At 41.5% G+C, this 20,253-nt stretch overlaps 1 protein-coding gene across 1 annotated transcript in view; it reads left to right on the top strand.

Annotated features, from left to right (window-relative positions):
• The window catches only part of LOC124788324 (nucleoprotein TPR-like), a 393,071-nt gene that overhangs the window by 192,793 nt on the left and 180,025 nt on the right, over positions 1-20,253 (top strand). Inside the window, exon 16 of the mRNA XM_047255562.1 lies at positions 15,975-16,220. Within this exon, the coding sequence (XP_047111518.1) occupies positions 15,975-16,220 (246 nt within the window). The remainder of the gene's footprint in view (positions 1-15,974; positions 16,221-20,253) is intronic.

The following is a 20,253-nucleotide window of genomic DNA, read 5'->3' as shown; positions in this document are numbered from 1 at the left end:
GGGGAGTTCCACTTTCACGGGTGGGGGTTTCCTAATTGAACAACTTCTTACAGACTTTGATTTGTCTCCTCAATGATGGTTACCCTACCCACTTCAGTGCTGCTCATGGCTACTTTACTGCTATCGATCTCACGATCTCATCCCCTGCTCTCATGGCTTCCATACATTGGTCATCCCATGTTGATCTTGGGTCCATTGGTCCTTGCGGAACACCTCGCAATGGCGATGCTGTCCTGCCTTTCTGCAGCAGAAATGCCGAGTTGAACAGACCCTCCTCTGTTTCAACCTGCGCTACACTGAACCCATAATGAACCTTTCATTGAATGGGAATTCTTGTGTGCTCTTACATCTTCCCTTGACACGGCCCCATGCCCAGATTCCATCCCCAAACAGATCATTCAACACTTGGACGTTACCCAGAGGCAACATCTCCTCACGGTCTTCAACCGCATTTGGCTCAAGGGTGCTTTCCTGTTGTATTGTTGAGACAATACAGTTATTCCCGTCCTTAAGCCCAGGAAGAACCCAACGTCTCTCGACAGCTACCACCTGACTAGCCTGACAAATGTACTTTGTAAACTGCTCAACAGGATGATTAGCTTTAGATTATGTTGGGTACTCAAATGTCAGGACCTTTTGTCCCCTTATCAGTGTGACTTCTGGTAAGGATGATCTTTAACTGACCATTTACTCAGATTGCAAACAGCAATCCTACGGACTTTTACTAACCGCTGCTACCTCGTTACAGTCTTCTTTGACCTAAATAAGGCACACAACATGGCTTGGTGCCATCACATTTTAGTTACACTCCATGACTGGGGCTTCCATGGCCCCCATCCGATTTTTATCTGCAAGTTTTTATCTTACTGGCCTGCTCAGTTATCTTTCTCTGGGTCCCAAGTCACGTGAGCATCCCGGGGAATGAAGTGGCTGACCATTTGGCAAGAGAAGCAGTCACATGCTCCCTATTCCCTTTCAGGATTCCAGCTTCGGGTATACAGACCTACAACAAATCTGTCTTTGCCAAAAAGTGGAATGATGTCTGATGCACTTCTGTTCACAGTAACAAACTCCGCACAGTCAAGGAGTCGGTTTGGTGCTATTCCTTCTGCTCCTCTCGGAAGGAGTTCACTGTTTTATACTGTCTACACATTGGTCATACCAGACTCAGCCATTGTTTTCTCCTGCATAACGAACTGCCCCTACTATGTGGTTGTGGAGCCAGACGACTGTAGCCCACATATTGATGGAATGTCCCCTTCTTTCGGCTCTTTGTGCTAAGTATGGTTTCCGGATTCCATAATTTTAATATTAGCAGACGATCCATGGGTGGTTGAACTGGTCCTCAGTTTCCTCCGTGAAAGTGGTTTTTATTTCCAGATATAAGGTTTTGCTTTACTCCTGGAGCAGGGACAGGTTGATTGTGGCTGGACCCCTCTTCATATCTTTTTGATCTGGGACCCCATGACCACTCCCCCATGGAAAGACCGCTTCTTTTTTTCCCTGTTTTTAGATTTGGTCTCACCTTTGAAGCCTTTCACTGTGTGTATTTTAACTTCATTATTTTATAATTTGAGTCCTCTGCCTAGATCCGTCCACTTTTAGTGGACCGTCTTTCACTGTGATGAGTAACTTCGGAATAGTGGGACTGATGACTTTGCTGTTGGGTCCCATAAACCCTCTCAGTTAATCAATCAGTCAATCAGTCTGGAAAGTAGACATGCTGAATTTAATTTCATTCATCATAATTGATGTTTTTGGAATGCCTGCAGTTGTGTCAGTCATTATTTAAATAACAAAACAGCACATCAGTACATATTTTTTCATACTTAGCGTGACACTTTCTGAGAATGTATTCCAATAGTCAAACACAAATATTTACATAAGTATGTTGTGTGATGTTCGTGTATGTGCTGATCTGCATGTCTTGCACTCTAGTTGGCTCTTTGAGGTTATAATGTACTGTGTACCCTCCAGTATGCAGAACCCCCCACCCAACACACACACACCGTCACTCACATAGTTTGTGTGTAAAACTTCACAAAAATTACTTATGTAAATATTTGCACTTGACAACAAGAATAAATTTTTGAAACACGTTTTGATGAGTATGAAAAAATATTTAACTGATGCAATTTTTCATTATTTAAACAGAAACATGTGAGCAACGCAAAGGTATCAACTAGCACTACAAGTGTCCAAACAATGAAATGCGCAAAATGTGCTTTTGAGTCGTCATGACGAGTGCAACTATCATGAAGTTTTATGCATGTGCAGTAGAGACTGAAAACTGTTGCTAAGCATTGTTCAAATGAACCTAGTTACTCCCATCAGCCTCCACACCACGTAGAGATTAACAATTGGAGGAAATAAAGCACAAATTCTTCTGACTTGTACCAGACCTTTTGAGTTGTGTCTCCTGGTTTCAAGAAACTTAATCGCATAATGTTTGTAAACACTGCTTAAAGGCCAATGCCTTGGTTGCGTTAGTTTATTTCAATTATGTCAGTTTATCCTCCATGGTCATTGTTTCATAAAGCATAAATCTCTGGAAAATCATAAATATGTGAATGTAAAATTTGGTGCGAATTAACATTGTGAACATACAAACTTTGATGGGAATGATAAAAAATGTCATAAATAGTGGGAAAACGTTAATTCCGGGAACATAAAAGCAGAGTTTTACTGTGTGCAAGTTGCTCAAGAAGTTGTCGGACTGTCGATGTGTTGGATCCTTGGATCGTGGAATGTTTTATGCACTCGAGCAACTGTCAGTGAGTTCTGAGTGAGCAAGTTCATCAAGTAGATGATAGTTGCTACACGTACACATTAAAGGTACCACTATTGACTTTGCAACTGTAGTGTGTGTTAGCCACGACTCACTTCATTGTCTCAGACATGCTGCTAGCTTTGGTGTTTTCCTCTGGTACTGAATCATACGGGAATTCAATGGAATGGGCCAACTGATCACTTAGCCAGGGAAGCGACAGCACAACCAATATTGGCAATGGGAATACCAGGCACTGATTTGTGACCAAAGAAGAGGCTTGCAATCTGTTGCACCAGATCAGGGAATGGAGCCTATTGCTCCCTGCAACAAGTTGTGTACCATCAAGGAGACTGCTGTTGATTGACTTCCCTATTTCCATTTGTCCTAGAAAAATAAAACTGTCTTGTTCCAGCTTCGTGTTTAGTTTTACCCATTAACCAGATAGATTTTACACTTTCTCTGAGAGAGTGCAATTTATTCCCAACTCTGATGTTAAGGCCGTACTCAAGTCAGGTGGGGAATGATTGTGGGTGGTACACTGTGTTGCATGCCGAGCCTGGAGGATGTCGACTGCAATTGCCCCACTTACCATCTTGTAAGTGGTCAGGTGCAAGTAGTAGTACCCATTGTGTGACATTCCCGTGGTGACACTGAGCATAACTGTGGGGAAATTGGGTTTCAGTGTGACACCTTGCAGTTTGAAGCATCACGAGCCTGAGAGTGATGTTGCATGATGCCATGTGTTTGCACTTCTACAAAGGAAGGTTATAAGCAGCATTGCGCCAAATTTAAAACTTATGCGTGACAACAGGAAACAATTTTGGGTTTTCATGGAAGTGACCCTGTAATTTTGTTGTGCAGTATCGTTATTTCCTATTCATTTTGATGTGGAATAAATTAATATAACGTTTAAAACATTTCGTTAGCTGTCATTCCCTTGAAAACACAAGAATAAACTTCATGATAGAGGGAAATTTTGTAATCTTGGTAGGTGTGTGCATGCTTTTTTTAACAAATAAAAACTGTCAACACTGAGTGTGCCTTTTTTTTTTTTTTTTTTTTTTTTTTTTTTTTTTTTTTTTTTTTTTTTTGGCCAGAGAAACCAGTGTGTGTATATAAGTGTCCTTTATTGTGGTTAGAGAACCTAGCTGCTCCCCTTTTTTAGTATTATCTGTGTCTGAAGTTAAATTTTCACAGGTAAATAAAAAATCAAGTGCAGACCTCTACTTATCTTCATGGTTGGAAAAGACATCAGCAAATTTATTTTGTTTGCATTTCAGGCTAATTAAACTGTAAAATCCTACATAAAAGTACTACCAGTGTGGATAATTTTTGCCGTGTGTGCAGGAAAGTGACTTTCGCTTCTCATAAATGTCAACTGACTCCATTAATAGAGATAGCTTATTACCATTACCTTGACTGTAAAATAGATGAGGGTAAACTTTCGGCACCAAATATTTGCTGCAATTCATGTGCACTAAATCTCCATTGTTCATTAAACAAAAAATTGAAGTCAGTGCTATTTGCTGTTTCCATGACATGGCAAGAACCTTCAGATCAGTTCTGTAATTGTTATTTTTGTATAGAACCTCTTCTTAAACATGGAATGTTGAGAAAGAAAATGTGGACCACCCCATACCCAACTTTGACATCATCGACTCGACCAGTACCATATGGAAAGATCCACATGTTCCTATCCCTCTAGAACATTATATCCTAGAATCTGATGAAGACGTGGAGGGGGAATGCAAACAACAGCCTGAGTCTTTACGGAAAGATCCAGGCTATATACCAGAACTGATCTAACCTAGTAGGCCACGTAAGATTTCTCAAGGAAAACTGAATGATTTAATCCATGATCTAGAGTAACCAAAAAGCTAGGTCTTGAAACTGAAAACAACGTTGTTAAATGCAGTGATACAGATAGTCTGTTGGCATCTTTGAGAAAGGTCTATAATCCCTAAGACTGGAGACTTTTCATTGACTTCTTTAAGTTAAGCTTGAAAGCTTTTTTAGCTCACAACAGAAACACATTGCTATCTTTTCCGGTAAGTCTTGCTGTACTTGTAAGGGAAAGCTATGAAAATGTAAAATTGCTTTGTGAAAAATTAAATCTATCAATGGTAGAAATGTTGCAATCTGAAGGTTATTGATATTATACTTTGAACCATGGACCTTGCCGTTGGTGAGGAGGCTTGCATGCCTCAGCGATACAGATGGCCGTACCGTAGGTGCAACCACAACGGAGGGGTATCTGTTGAGAGGCCAGACAAACGTGTGGTTCTTGAAGAGGCGCAGCAGCCTTTGCAGTAGTTGCAGGGGCAACAGTCTGGATGATTGACTGATCTTGCCTTGTAACACTAACCAAAACAGTCTCGCTGTGCTGGTACTGTGAACAGCTGAAAGCAAGGGGAAACAACAGCCATACTTTTTCCCGAGGGCATGCAGCTTTACTGTAGGGTTAAATGATAATGGCGTCGTCTTGGGTAAAATATTCTGGAGGTAAAATAGTCCCCCATTCGGATCTCCGGGCGGGGACTACTCAGGAGGACGTTGTTATCAGGTGAAAGAAAACTGGCGTTCGATGGATTGGAGCGTGGAATGACAGATCCCTTAATCGGGCAGGTAGGTCAGAAAATTTAAGAAAGGAAATGGTTAGGTTAAAGTTAGATATTGTGGGAATTAGTGAGTTCAATGGCAGCAGGAACAAGACTTCTGGTCAGGTGAATACTGGGTTATAAATATAGAATCAAATAGGGCTAATGCAGGAGCAGGTTTAATAATGAATAGGAAAATAGGAATGTGGGTAAGCTACTACAAACAGCATAGTGAACGCATTATTGTGGCCAAGATAGATACAAAGCCCACGCCTACTGTTGTGGTTGGCAGGAGAGCCAACACCGTGTTACTAGAGGAGCCGAAAGGCACGCATTTTAGCTCACGCAGGCTGGCGTGAGGTCTGGAACAGGACAAGGAAATTAGGATTTAGAAAAAACGGACGTAGCTGGTGGAATACTTAACTTTAATCCATTAATGGTGAACGTCGCTCTTGACGGTACATGATTCACAGTATCAATAGTAACTGGTAATGGCGCCTTGCTAGGTCGTAGCAAATGATGTAGCTGAAGGCTATGCTAACTATCATCTCGGCAAATGAGAGCGTATTTTATCAGTGAACCGTCGCTAGCAAAGTCGGTTGTACAACTGGGCGAGTGCTAGAAAGTCTCTCTAGACCTGCCGTGTGGCGGCGCTTGGTCTGCAATCACTGATAGTGACAAAGGAAGTAGGTTACAGTACGCTTGTTCCCCCACTGCTTGAATACTGCTCAGCAGTGTGGGATCCGTACCAGATAGGGTTGATAGAAGATATAGAGAAGACCCAACGGAGATCAGCGCGCTTCGTTACAGGATCATTTAGTAATCGCGAAAGCGTTATGGAGATGATAGATAAACTCCAGTGGAAGACTCTGCAGGAGAGACGCTCAGTAGCTCGGTACAGGCTTTTGTCAAAGTTTCGAGAACATACCTTCACCGAAGAGTCAAGCAGTATATTGCTCCCTCCTACGTATATCTCGCGAAGAGACCATGAGGATAAAATTAGAGAGATTAGAGCCCACACAGAGGCATACCGACAATCCTTCTTTCCATGAACAATACGAGACTGGAATAGAAGGGAGAACCGATAGAGGTACTCAAGGTACCCTCCGCCACACACCGTCAGGTGGCTTGCTGAGTATGGATGTAGATGTAGATGTAGATAGTGGCGACACGCGGGTCTGACATATACTAACGGACCGTGGTCGATTTAAAGGCCGAGGTAACACCTGGGGCCGAGGCGAGCCAGTAGATGGGTCCCCAGGGCGCTGACCGGACGGCACTATCGCTGAAAGCAGACAGGGAGCGGCAGACCCGTGCGACGACAGAGGCGCAGCTGATTGAGATGCCGATGCACCTCAGCAGAGGCCTCCAAAACCAGATACATAGCGCGGCCGAGGCAGCGAAGAATGCGCCCTTTGAGCCAACGCCATGAACCTCGATAGTGGCGGTAGTAGACAACGTCGCCTGGCGCAAAAGCAGGTGTCTACCGCTGCACAGGAACCTGATGCGGCGGATGTAGCAAAGACATCAAGGTTCGATGAGGCGACCGTGGAGCAACTCAGCCGGCGAGCGACCATCTCGGGGCTGAGAGCGATACGAGGTCAAAAAGAGCAATAACACATCCTCCCGAGAATGCGACTCTTTCAACTTCAACATCTATGACTTGAAAGTCCTGACCAATCGTTCAGCGGCACCGTTTGACTGTGGCGAAAACGGCGCGGACGTCAGATGTTGAATACCATTGGCCTTGCAGAATGACTGAAATTCTGCGGACATGACTTGTGGGCCATTGTCGGAAACAATAGTCTGTGGAAGACCTTCAATGCAAAAGGTAGCAGATAATGCTTGGATGGTGGCAGGTGACGTCGGGGAAGACATCCGGACAACAAAACGAAAATTACTGAATGAATCTACCACAACCAACCATCGAGCATTCCAGAATGGACCAGCAAAATTGATGTGTAAGCGTTGCCAAGGGGAAGTGGCTTTTGTCCATGCAAAGAATGTCCGCGGTGGTGCTGATTGTTGTTCGGCACACACCATGCAAGAAGAGCACATATTCGTAATCGCGGCATCGATTCCAAACCAAGTACAGTGCTGACGAGCAAGTTGTTTCGTTCTCACTATACTGCAATGTCCTTGGTGGAGAAGCTGTAAGACAGAGGACTGTAATGAACGTGGGACCACGACCGTGGACTGATCATTATCAGAACGCAACAGCAAAACACCACGTCGTACAAAAAATCTCTCCTGGTGAGCAAAAAATCAGCGAACCAACGGGTCCCCGATCCGTGACTTTGACAAGGGCCACTGCGTAACAACAAAACGCAGAATGGTAGCAAGGACAGGGCCGGCAGCTGTGGCTGTAGCTACACGACGAAAATCAATCAGAAACGATTCGACCACGTCATCGGTTTCCGAATCAATGAACATGCAAGCAAGTTTGGAGGAATTGAATGCTCTATCCACAGCAACAGGCAAACGGGACAACGCCTCGGCGTTTCCGTGCTTAGCAGTGGACTGATACAAGATATCGTCGCGGTACTGCGAGAGGAAAATAGACCAACGAATGAATTTCTGCGCTGTACATGGAGGTACAGGCTTGGTGGGATGAACAAGCGATGTCAAAGGTTTGTGGTCTGTGATGATGGTAAAGTGACGACCATACAAGAAATCATGAAACTTTGTAACACCAAATACAAGAGTCAATGCTTCTTTCTTGATCTGTGAATAATTTCTTTGCGCAGACGAGAGCAATTTGGACGCAAAGGCAATAGGGCGATCGTGCGATCCATCTTTGTGCGCAAGCACAGCACCGATCCCGAAATCTGATGCATCCACCATCAATAAAAGGGGCTTCCGGGGATCGAATGGCGTAAGGCAAGTATTGGAAAGCAACGCCGATTTCAACTGGTGAAAGGTGCGTTCGCATGCCGTCGTCCAGACGAACGGAACACCTTTACGGCGTAAGCGATGAAGCGGAGCTGAAATGGAAGAGGCATATGGCGCATATCTGTGATAATAGTTAATTTTTCCCAGCACACTCTGTAGCTGCTTCAAATGCTGCAGCGAAGGCAAGTCTTGTATGGCCCGGTGCAAAAAGTCTGCAAATTCTTCACATAGATGAGAAACACTGTCGGAAGGCACAGTCTGGTTCACTGATAGGGCATTGAGTACGTGTCCCAGGTAGGGCAAGTCACGAGCAAAAAACACATATTTGTCCTTCCGCAAGCGAAGACCATTTTGTCGCAAGACCTGAAATAATGTCCTGAGGTTGGCTAAATGTTCTTCTTCCATTTTTCCAGCGATCACAATATTGTCCAGATAGTTTGCTGCAGTAGGGACCGACGAACAAACAGTTTGTAGATATTGCTGAAACAATGCAGGGGCAGATGCACACCCGAATGTCAGTCGTTTGAATCTATACAAACCAAGATGCGTGTTAACCACCAAAACACGCTGGGATGCTTCATCCACCGGTATTGGCAAGTACACATCTGCTAGGTCCAACTTCGAAAAATATTTACCCGGGCACAGTTTGTCAAAAAGATCTTCTGGGTGGGGTAAAGGAAAAGTTGCAATCACTAGTTGTGGATTCACTGTTGCCTTGAAGTCCACACAAAGTGTCAGTTGTCCCGAAGGTTTTGGCAAAATTACTAAGGGTGATGCCCAGAGAGAAGCCTGCACACGTTCAATTACACCTTGTGATTCCAAATCATGTAATGTTTTTGCGACCTCACCACGCAATGCGTGGGGAACATTGCGCGCTCTGAAAAATTTCGGTTGCGTGTTTACTTTCAGTTCCAAATGTGCTTCATAGTTCTTAGCGCAACCGAGGCCCGGTGCAAAAATGTCTGCAAATTCTTCACATAGATGAGAAACACTGTCAGAAGGCACAGTCTGGTTCACTGATAGGACCTGATTTACTATAGGCAAGTTAAACAACTGAAATAAATCGAAACCAAACAAGTTCACTGCAGAATAAGAACGATGGACGTAAAATAACACAAGTTTTGTTTGTCCCTTGTATGTTGCAAGAAGGCTGCACTGTCCTAACACAGGGATCTCTTGACCTGAATAGCTAGTTAACTTAACAGTTGCGGCACGCAACGAATGTGTGCCCAGCAGTTTGTAAGTGCCTTGATTGGTCAGTGAAACTGCAGCCCCGGTATCGAGCTGGAATGGTATCACTTTGCTGTTAATGTCCAAGTCCACAAAAATTTTGTTGCCTTGCTGACGACAAGAGCGACTGTCTCGTGCAACGTGAACTGACACTGGTACAAAATCACTTGCGACTTGATGGGAGTTCCGGCGATGTAGACGTACACTATTTGTGGGACGAACAGTCACTGTTAGAGAGAGTGGCACTGGGCGGAGTGGAATGGACTATATGAATTTCCATGGGCGAAGTTTCGCGAGCCTGAGTATCCTTGGTTCGATTCCGATTCCGGCACGAAGCAAAGGGCCTGGAATGGTTTTGAGTTTCCGATTTGAGCTTTTTCTGGCAAACACTTTGAACATGTCCTTTTTTATTACAGTAAAAGCAAATAGCTTGGAGTGCCGGGCAATTCTCACGCGAATGTCTAGTAGCACACCGCGGGCATGATTTTAGCACTACATATGCTTGCCGTTGCGGTACACATGGCTGAGAGCCTGGCGGCAGCGGCGCAGCCGGGCGCGAGGGCTGTTTACTGTTCCGTGCATCTCGCCTGGTGGGCCGGTTAACCTGACACACGGGTGGTGAAGTTGCAAATGATTCCTGAGCAAAGTCGTGTGTGTCCTGCCGATCCAATATGTCCATCACTCGTTGAAGGGGGGGGATTGACTAGTTTCAAAATCTGTTCCCTTATACGAACATCAGAAACGTTCTGTGCAATTGCATCACATACCATAGTATCTGAATAAGGGAGTCCACATTGACACTCAAGAGCACAATCCCTAGTAAGGCCTTGCAAGGTTGCAACCCACTCCCGATTAGTCTGACCTGCCGTATGTTTTGTACGAAAGAAGGTATACCGTTTGGCAACTACATTGACTGAGTCTTTGAAATATACATCTAATGCAGACAAAATTTCGTCGTAGGACAGAGTTGCTACGTCGCGTCGGGGAAATAATTTGACTATCACACGGTACGTTTGTACGCCGCTCGTTACCTTGAATTCTGTAGGCGGCGAGATGGAATCCAAATTGGCGTGACCACTTCGTCCAGCTTTCCAGTGAAGCATCAAAAGGACGAAAAGTTGGTGCAACTGCGTGTTGTGGCAGCGTTAGCGGTGGAGCGGTGGCTGCCGCATTGTTTTGCATTGCACGTTGACCCTGGACGAGCTGTCCAAGGGCATCCAGTAAGGCCTGCGTCTGCTGATTCTGTAAGCGATAAAATTCGGACAGTACATCTGGAGATGGTGGCGAAGCCATTACACAAATAAATCAGGGAAGTATAGTTAAGAATGCGGTATTGCCTCGTCACCAATGTTGTGGTTGGCAGGAGAGCCAACACCATGTTACTAGAGGAGCCGAAAGGCACACGTTTTAGCTCATGCAGGCTGGCGTGAGGTCTGGAACAGGACAAGGAAATTAGGACTTAGCAAAAAACGGACATAGCTGGTGGAATACTTAACTTTAATCCATTAATGCTGAATGTCGCTCTTGACGGTACATGATTCACAGTATCAATAGTAACTGGTAATGGTGCCTTGCTAGGTCGTGGCAAATGACGTAGCTGAAGGCTATGCTAACTATCGTCTCGGCTAATGAGAGCGTATTTTGTCAGTGAACCATTGCTAGCAAAGTCAGTTGTACAACTGGGCAAGTGCTAGGAAGTCTCTCTAGACCTGCCGTGTGGCGGCGCTCAGTCTGCAATCACTGATAGTGGCGACACGCGGGTCCGACGTATACTAACGGGCTGCGGCCGATTTAAAGGCTACCACCTAGCAAGTGTGGTGTCTGGTGGTGACACCACACCTACCACAGTAGTACAAGTTTATATACCAACTAGCTCTGCAGATGACGAAGAGATTGATGAAATGTATGATGAGTTCATCATTCAGATAGTGAAGGGCGCCGAAAATTTAATAGTCATGGGTGACTGGAATTCGATAGTAGGAAAAGGAAGAGAAGGAAATGTAGTAGGTGAATATGGAATGGGAGGAAGGAATGAAAGAGGAAGCCAGCTGGTAGAATTTTGCGCAGAGCATAACGTAATCATAGTTAACACTTGGTTCAAGAATCATAAAAGGAGGTTGTATACATGGAAGAAGCCTGGAGATACTAGAAGGTCTCAGATAGATTATATAGTGGTAAGACAGAAATTCAGGAACCAGGTTTTAAATTGTAAGACATTTCCAGGGGCAGATGTGGACTCTGACCACAATCTATTGGTTATGAACTGTAGATTAAAACTGAAGAAACTTCAAAAAGGTAGGAATTTGAGGAAATGGGACCTGGATAAACTGAAAGAACCAGAGGTTGTAGAGAGCTTCAGGGAGAGCATTAGGGAACGATTGACAAGAATGGGGGAAAGAAATACAGTAGAAGAAGAATGGGTAGCTTTGAGAGATGAAATAATGAGGGTAGCAGAGGATCAAGTAGGTAAAAAGACGAGGGCTAATAGAAATCCTTGGGTGACAGAAGGGATATTGAATTTAATTGATGAAAGGAGAAAATATAAAAATGCAGTAATTGAAGCGAGCAAAAAGGAATACAAATGTCACAAAAATGAGATCGACAGGAAGTGCGAAATGGCTAAGCAAGGATGGCTAGAGGACAAATGTAAGGATGTAGAGGCTTATCTCACTAGGGGTAAGATAGATACTGCCTACAGGAAAATTAAAGAGACCTTTGGAGAAAAGAGAACCACTTGTATGAATATCAAGAGTTCAGATGGAAACCCAGTTCTAAGCAAAGAAGGGAAAGCACAAAGGTGGAAGGAGTATATAGAAGGTCTATACAAGGGCAATGTACTTGAGGAAAATGTTATGGAAATGGAAGAGGACGTAGATGAAGATGAAGTGGGAGACATAAGACTGCGTGAAGAGTTTGACAAAGCACTGAAAGACCTAAGGTGAAACAAGGCCCCGGGAGTAGACAACATTCCATTAGAACTACTAACAGCCATGGGAGAGCCAGACCTAACAAAACTCTACCATCTGGTGAGCAAGATGTACGAAACAGGCGAAATACCCTCAGACTTCAAGAAGAATATAATAATTCCAATCCCAAAGAAAGCAGGTGTTGACAGATGTGAAAATTACCGAACTATCAGTTTAATAAGCCACGGATGCAAAATAATAACATGAATTCTTTACGGACAAATGGAAAAACTGGTAGAAGCCGACATCAGGGAAGATCAATTTGGATTCCGTAGAAATGTTCGAGCACGTGAGGCAGTACTGACCCTATGACTTATCTTAGAAAATAGATTAAGGAAAGGCAAACCTATGTTTCTTGCATTTGTGGACTTTTGACAATGTTGACTGCAATACTCTCTTTCAAATTCTGAAGGAGGCAGGGGTAAAATACCGGGAGCGAAAGGCTGGTTACAATTTGTACAGAAACCAGATGGCAGTTATAAGAGTGGAGGGACGTGAAAGGGAAGCAGTGGTTGGGAAGGGAGTGAGACAGGGTTGTAGCCTCTCCCCGATGTTATTCAATCTGTATATTGAGCAAGCAGTAAAGGAAACAAAAGAAAAATTTGGAGTAGGAATTAAAATCCATGGAGAAGAAATAAAAACATTGAGATTCGCCGATGACATTGTAATTCTGTCAGAGAGAGCAAAGGACCTGGAAGAGCAGCTGAACGGAATTGACAGTGTCTTAAAAGGAAGATATAAGATGAACATCAACAAAAGCAAAACGAGGATAAAGGACTGTAGTCGAATTAAATCAGGTGCTGCTGCGGGAATTAGATTAGGAAATGAGACACTTAAAGTAGTAAATGAGTTTTGCTATTTGGGGAGCAAAATAACTGATGCTGGTTGGAGTAGAGAGGATATAAAATGTAGACTGGCAATGGGAAGGAAGGCGTTTCTGAATAAGAGAAATATCTTAACATAGAGTACAGATTTAAGTGTCAGGAAGTCATTTCTGAAAGTATTTGTATGGAGCGTAGCCATGTATGGAAGTGAAACATGGACGATAAATAGTTTGGACAAGAAGAGAATAGAAGCTTTCGAAATGTGGTGCTACAGAAGAATGCTGAATATAAGGTGGGTAGATCACGTAACTAATGAGGAGGTATTGAGTAGGATTGGGGAGAAGAGAAGTTTGTGGCACAACTTGATTAGAAGAAGGGATCTGTTGGTAGGACATGTTCTGAGGCGTCAAGGTATCACCAATTTAGTATTGGAGGGCAGCGTGGAGGGTAAAAATCGTAGAGGGACACCAAGAGATGAATGCACTAAACAGATTCAGAAGGATGTAGGTTGCAGTAAGTACTGGGAGATGGAGCTTGCACATTATAGAGTAGCATGGTGAGCTGCATCAAACCAGTCTCTGGACTGAAGACCACAACATCAACAACTTGGACTGAAGTTAGGATGAACAAAATGTTGCCGCTTCCTTTGTGAGTGGGACAGCTATGACTGGAGATCACGCTGCAGTGGTGTGGTGGTTAGCACACTGGACTCGCGTTCAGGACAATGGTTCAAACCCGTGTCCGGCCTTCCAGATTTAGGTTTACCATGATTTCTGTAAATTGCTCCAGGCAAATGCTGGGATGGTTCCTTTGAAAGGGCACAACCAGTTTCCTTTGGGATCCTTAACACATTCCGAGTATGTGCTTCATCTCTAATGACCTCGATGTTGGTGGAATGTTAAAACACAGTCTTCCTTCTTCTGAAAAACCTGGCCTGAAAAGTAAATGATGGAGCCTGGGAAAAAGAATATAAAGTACAATACCTTAATTACCTGACATACAATCTTACTACCATAAGACTACGACTTGTGAAAAAATTTAGTGAAAGCAAGGAGAAGTTTTCAAGTATTTAAGACAAAATTCCCAGATTTTGTTGATGCTAAGATCAAAGAGGGAATCTTCATTGGACTACAAATTTGAGAACTATTTAAGGACAACACCCAATGCGGTCATTGAAGGGAAAAATTTTGATAAGCACAGAGAGTACTTCCATCAAGAGATTTTAGCACTGAAAGTATTACATGTGCAAACAAAGTTGATACTCAGCATGGTGGCTGGTGGGACCGACTGTAAAGGCATTTCCCATTTACAGTCGATCCCATCAGCCACCGCGCCGAGTGTCAACTTTGTTTGCACGAACAGTAGGTATCATGAAAAGTAGAACTCATCTGTGCTTGTGGACTATTGGTGGAATGTTGTGAGAGATGCCTCAAAAGTAGATTACAAAAGAGACCAAGGGAGAAATTCCATACATACTTGTTTAAATATGAATATCTTTGAACCAAAAGCTAAAAAAAAAAAAAAAAAAAAAAAAAAAAAATTCTGGTGTCTTATTCTTGTTCTTCAACCTCAATTTGGTTGTAATAGACTATTTTTTTAAAAGGGTCAAGACACCTTTAATTTTTTTGAAGACCAGTTTTATAACATTATCATCAGAAGTCATAAAGCTATACATTGATTAATAAAGTCTAGCAGTGTACAGCACTAAAAAGAATTTGGTAATTTTGTATAATCATAGTATCTGCCTTATCCATAGAAAAGATATCAGGAAAGAAAAAGTGTTTAAAGTGTGGGCTTCTCAAGTTTAGTAAATATTAAAATACTGTCACAGAGCCATATTAATTTAAGCTTAAATCTTGAAGCCATCAGGTTTATGGTGTACGGTTATAACACCTTTCTTCTTTGTGCATTCTGTCCCCAGTCAAATTATTGGTGTGAAATTATTCGGTGAGCCCCCATTGGGGGTATTTATTGTAAGTTCATGAAAATCTATGTAAATTTCTGATATGCTGTAACTATTTTACTTCAAATGATTTCTCCCTTGATTTCACCACTCTTCTGCCTATCACATTTTGCCCCTGTTCATGCTGTGAGTGATTTCATGTCTGGGACATTTTCATGCAGTTTAGTTTCAACAGCATTTGCAAGTGTTGTTGCCTCTTCTCTTCAGTGAATTATAGCTTATCTTGTTCTTCTAATTCAAAGTGTATTTATAAACCATAATGATGATGTTTCTCATTTTCTTCTGCAATATTGCTGTAAGTGTTATTAATTTTTCCCTATCCAAATAAATAAAATAATGAATTTAGAAAAAAATTCTTGTCACCAAGTTTTTTTCATTTCATTGCATTTTGTGTAGAAGGTTTGTGTCTGGTTTTTATGTGTCAGATCACTCATTAAGTTGCTGAAATTGTGTTGTGGCAAATTTGACCATGTCTACTACATGGTGACACATGACTTCCATTTTCCACTTTGGTACTCATATGGTTATTGTTTTACAAATTACGTTGAGGAAAAAAAGCCACTTTTTAACATGTTGCCTGTTGACACCTATCTATGCATCTTCACCCGAAGACCCTAAGAGGAGTGCCAACAGGCATCATGCACATACACCATATTTATCAAAAAGTACCACAACTTGTTTTGATAATAATTATAAGAATCTTAAATTTATTCTGAGCTTTCTGAATTTCAGATTATCACGAGTCTTAGAGAGAGAGTACAATCCTTGGAAACAGAATTATCAGATGTTAGATTTGCTAAAGTAAAAGCGGAAAATTTATTACAAAATAGAAATGAAGTTTGGCAGAGAATGGAAGAATCCTGGAGACAAGAACTACAATCATTGGAAAAGCTTATAGACAACCTCAACAACAGAAATGAAAACCTGTACAAACAGCTAGGGGAAGTTTCATCTAGGGCACTGACATGTGTACAAATGGTATGTGTTAGTATTTTTTATGATCCTGTCCGGGCATTTAACTGAAAAAGCATGTTTTTTTTCCATTGTATTTTAGGAGTTAAACTTATTACATTTGTGTTCTTGTGTATTTAAGACAACAAAGCACTTTCTTTATTAAAAAATTAATAACACTATCTTTAGATAGTAGGATGGCTATAATTTAACATCTCATTTACAGGAACGACAACATTGTGTTTTGTTAACTCTTATTGTGTTGCATGCTGATATAAATGCTTTCATATGCCATTGTGCTTTATTTCTTGAGAGTGTATAGCTATTGTTGATAAAAATTTAAGTGTACCATACTGTTGAAGCAAGCTGGATTCAGATTATCACCTTACAATAGAGAAGGTACCTGCAAGCTGTCCAAGAAGTTTGTTTTGTGAACTGTCAATTTGTTCAAAATAATTGCATTCCACTAGTTCACCTTTTCTGAATTGTGCATTCTCCACTCCTGCAGTTATTTCAGCCTCCTCAACCTATGATAACCTAACATCATCACACTCTTAACCCAATAGTTTCTGCCCCCCTCTGTCCTATCTCCTCCTCCCAATTCACGTCCCCTCACCCTCATTGTACACCAAAACTCTGCCAATGTATTTTCATAATTGTTAATATTCCAACATGGACTTTCCATTGTTCAAATTCACATAAGATACAGATCCCTATAGCGTCTCTCAGTACACCAAAAATCTAAGTAGGACAAGAGTAGTGTAATAAAAAAAAAAACAGATTAAATTTTCCCGTTCATAAGCAGCTTTGAAATTACCTTGTTGTGGTGACCCTTCGCTGCACATCGGCCTACTGGTCTAGCCCTGTTCCATGTTTGTGTAGCACGTTACAGCTGTCGTTTAGTGCAGTCCCTTTCTTTCTTTATATGTCCACTTCAGGCAACAGCTCTTGATTCTGCTTTCTGCTGTATGATTAGACACTTGTCCACTACAGTCACTGACTAATGGTACCTATACAATAACTCTGGACCTAACAAGGATTCTGCTGGCCTAACCTTGTCCTCAGTTCATAGCTTTGCTTTCTCTTGTGAACAATGGATTTCAGTCACCATATGCATGTGCTACGATGGACACACCATGTGGCGATGACCTTTTGTGTCCAAGATGCTTGTAGCAAAGTGTTGAGACTATCCTAGGCTGCACTGCCTCTACTCCTGTAGTGCAACTCAGTACGTAAAACAGTGATCGCAATACAAAGCATTCACTCTGATCAACAAACATTTGTCCCCACCTGGGTACTAACAGAGTTTCAAGCTTCCGCCTGTCACACTTGTGTGATAACTGTATTCTATTCTTTCCTATGTAGCTCTGACCATTTCTCCAAAGAGAGACATTTAATACCACACTTCGTGTTGGCCAAAATCATGTTTGTGCTGGCGAATACTTGGCCATGAGGTTGTGAGTTGCTTCTGTGTCCTGTACTCCTGTGGAACGTGTATTGTGTGTTTATTTTTGGTGTGAGTCTGCACCAAGGACATTATTCCTAATGTATTGCTCTTTTATATAATGCCAGCAAGTGACTTTTGCTAAGAACTATTAAATTTGAGATCATTCAGTGCTCCCTGTTGTAATTTAGTTATCTGAATAAATTTGTTGTTTCCATAACCTCTTGTCAACATTATTAATTGTGCAGTACCCAACAAGTCTATTCTCACGTCCTCAACTGCAGCTAAATTTTTGTGATTATTTAAGTAGGGATACTTTCCTTCTGTGCCATATGTAAAAAACTTGATCTTGCAGAAAAACTTGTTTGTCCGTTGATTGCCAAAATACGTGACACAGCAAAAAATACTTTAAAATTTTCGTATTGCATTGTGTTTCCTATATATGAGGTGTGGTCAAAAAGTAATGGGAATTTTTTAATTTTGTGGCCTTTATGCACCTGATATCTAAAAACAAAGATGATGTGACTTACCAAATGAAAGTGCTGGCAGGTCGACAGACACACAAACATACACACAAAATTCAAGCTTTCGCAACAAACTGTTGCCTCATCAGGAAAGAGGGAAGGAGAGGGAAAGACGAAAGGATGTGGGTTTTAAGGGAGAGGGTAAGGAGTCATTCCAATCCCGGGAGCGGAAAGACTTACCTTAGTATACAGTCTGTATATGTGTGGATGGATAGGTGTGTGTGTGCGAGTGTATACCCGTCCTTTTTTCCCCCCAAAGGTAAGTCTTTCCGCTCCCGGGATTGGAATGACTCCTTACCCTCTCCCTTAAAACCCACATCCTTTCGTCTTTCCCTCTCCTTCCCTCTTTCCTGATGAGGCAACAGTTTGTTGCGAAAGCTTGAATTTTGTGTGTATGTTTGTGTTTGTTTGTGTGTCTGTCGACCTGCCAGCACTTTCATTTGGTAAGTCACATCATCTTTGTTTTTTTTTATTTTTTTATATATATTTCATTTCCAATTTTTTCTAGACCAGTCTCTGAGATTGTTTCACCTAAATATTTGAATTGCGAAACTCTTTTGATTTTTCCATACTTAGTTTCCAAAAGTTTGGGTGCCAGTTTGTTGCTAGTCATATATATATATATATGTTCCTGGTCTATATTGGCAGTTTCAGCTGTTTTGAATACTTTGTTTATTGTTGACAGTCGAAAAGGTTATGTTTTAGAGTGCTTGGCAAACTTTTACTTTCAAAATATATGATCAAAGAATTTGTGTGAAATTGTTCTTGAAAAACATTAAAGTGCAACATCGTATTTGAAATGTTGACTGTGGCTTTTGGCAAACCTGCCATGAGTAAGACAAGAGTTTATGACATTTCAAAGAGGGTTGAGAAGACTTTGAAGATAGCAACCACTGTGAACACCCTAGCACATCAATTACTGATGACAAGAAATAAAGAAAATTTTTCAGGAAAATCTCCAAATCACAATCAGAGAGGTTGCTAATGATGTTGGCATAGTCTTTGGCTCACACAAAGCAATTATTATTATTATTATTATTATTATTATTATTATTCACGTTTGGGCCCTACTGGACAACGCGAAGTACAATCACGGGGCATTCAGTTATTTTCTTTTAGACTTTCTCTCTGCCCAAATTGTTTTCATTCTCTCGGAATGAGCTCTTTTCCTTTCATCAGACCATGTGGTTCCAGTTTTCTTTGGTTTTTCAGCTTGACCAACTACCCAGTCATGAATTTTTTGCCTAAATAATTTTCTGTCTTGAATTTCATCTTGTTTTATATCTGCCTCTTTCATGTCCTCTTTTATAGCAGCAATCCATTTTATTGTCTCAAATTTAGCTTTACTTCGATTTTCGTAGAATTCCACTACTTGTTTAGTTAGTCTGGTAGCATCCATTCTTTTAATATGCCCATAAAATTTTAATCTGCATTTTTTCATATCCGAATATATGCTGGTGTATTGTTGAATTTCACTATTTGCTCTTAGCCTGTATGTTCCTTCTTCAGTATATTTTGGACCTAGAATTTTTCTGATTACTTTTCTTTCTCTTTTTTGGATTTCTTGAATGTCCTTTTTTCTGTTTAAAATTAGCGTTTCAGCCCCATAAAGGCACTCTGGTTTTATGACCGTGTTGTAATGTCTCAATTTAGAGTACCTCGAGAGACATTTTTTGTTGTAGATGTCTTTTGTAAGTCTAAAAGCTGTCTCCATCTTTTGACAACGAATTTCATTTCCAATTTTTTCTAGACCAGTCTCTGAGATTGTTTCACCTAAATATTTGAATTGCGAAACTCTTTTGATTTTTCCATACTTAGTTTCCAAAAGTTTGGGTGCCAGTTTGTTGCTAGTCATATACTGTGTTTTTTCAAATGAGATTTGGAGACCTACTCTTTCTGCTGTTTCTTTAAGAATTTCTATTTGTTTCTGAGCAATTTGGATGTCCTGCGTTAGAATAACCAAGTCGTCTGCAAAGGCCAAACAGTCTATTCGAATATTTGTTCGTCCTAATTTCACTGGTTGGTCAATTTTGAACTCCAATTTTCGTTCGCGCCACTCTTGTATTACTTTTTCTATTATTGTTATTGTTAT

Source organism: Schistocerca piceifrons, chromosome 3 (genome assembly GCF_021461385.2).
Source record: "Schistocerca piceifrons isolate TAMUIC-IGC-003096 chromosome 3, iqSchPice1.1, whole genome shotgun sequence".
Taxonomy (NCBI): Eukaryota; Metazoa; Arthropoda; class Insecta; order Orthoptera; family Acrididae; genus Schistocerca; species Schistocerca piceifrons.
Note: the sequence above shows the minus strand (reverse complement) of the source record. Positions and strands in the feature narration are given on the sequence as shown.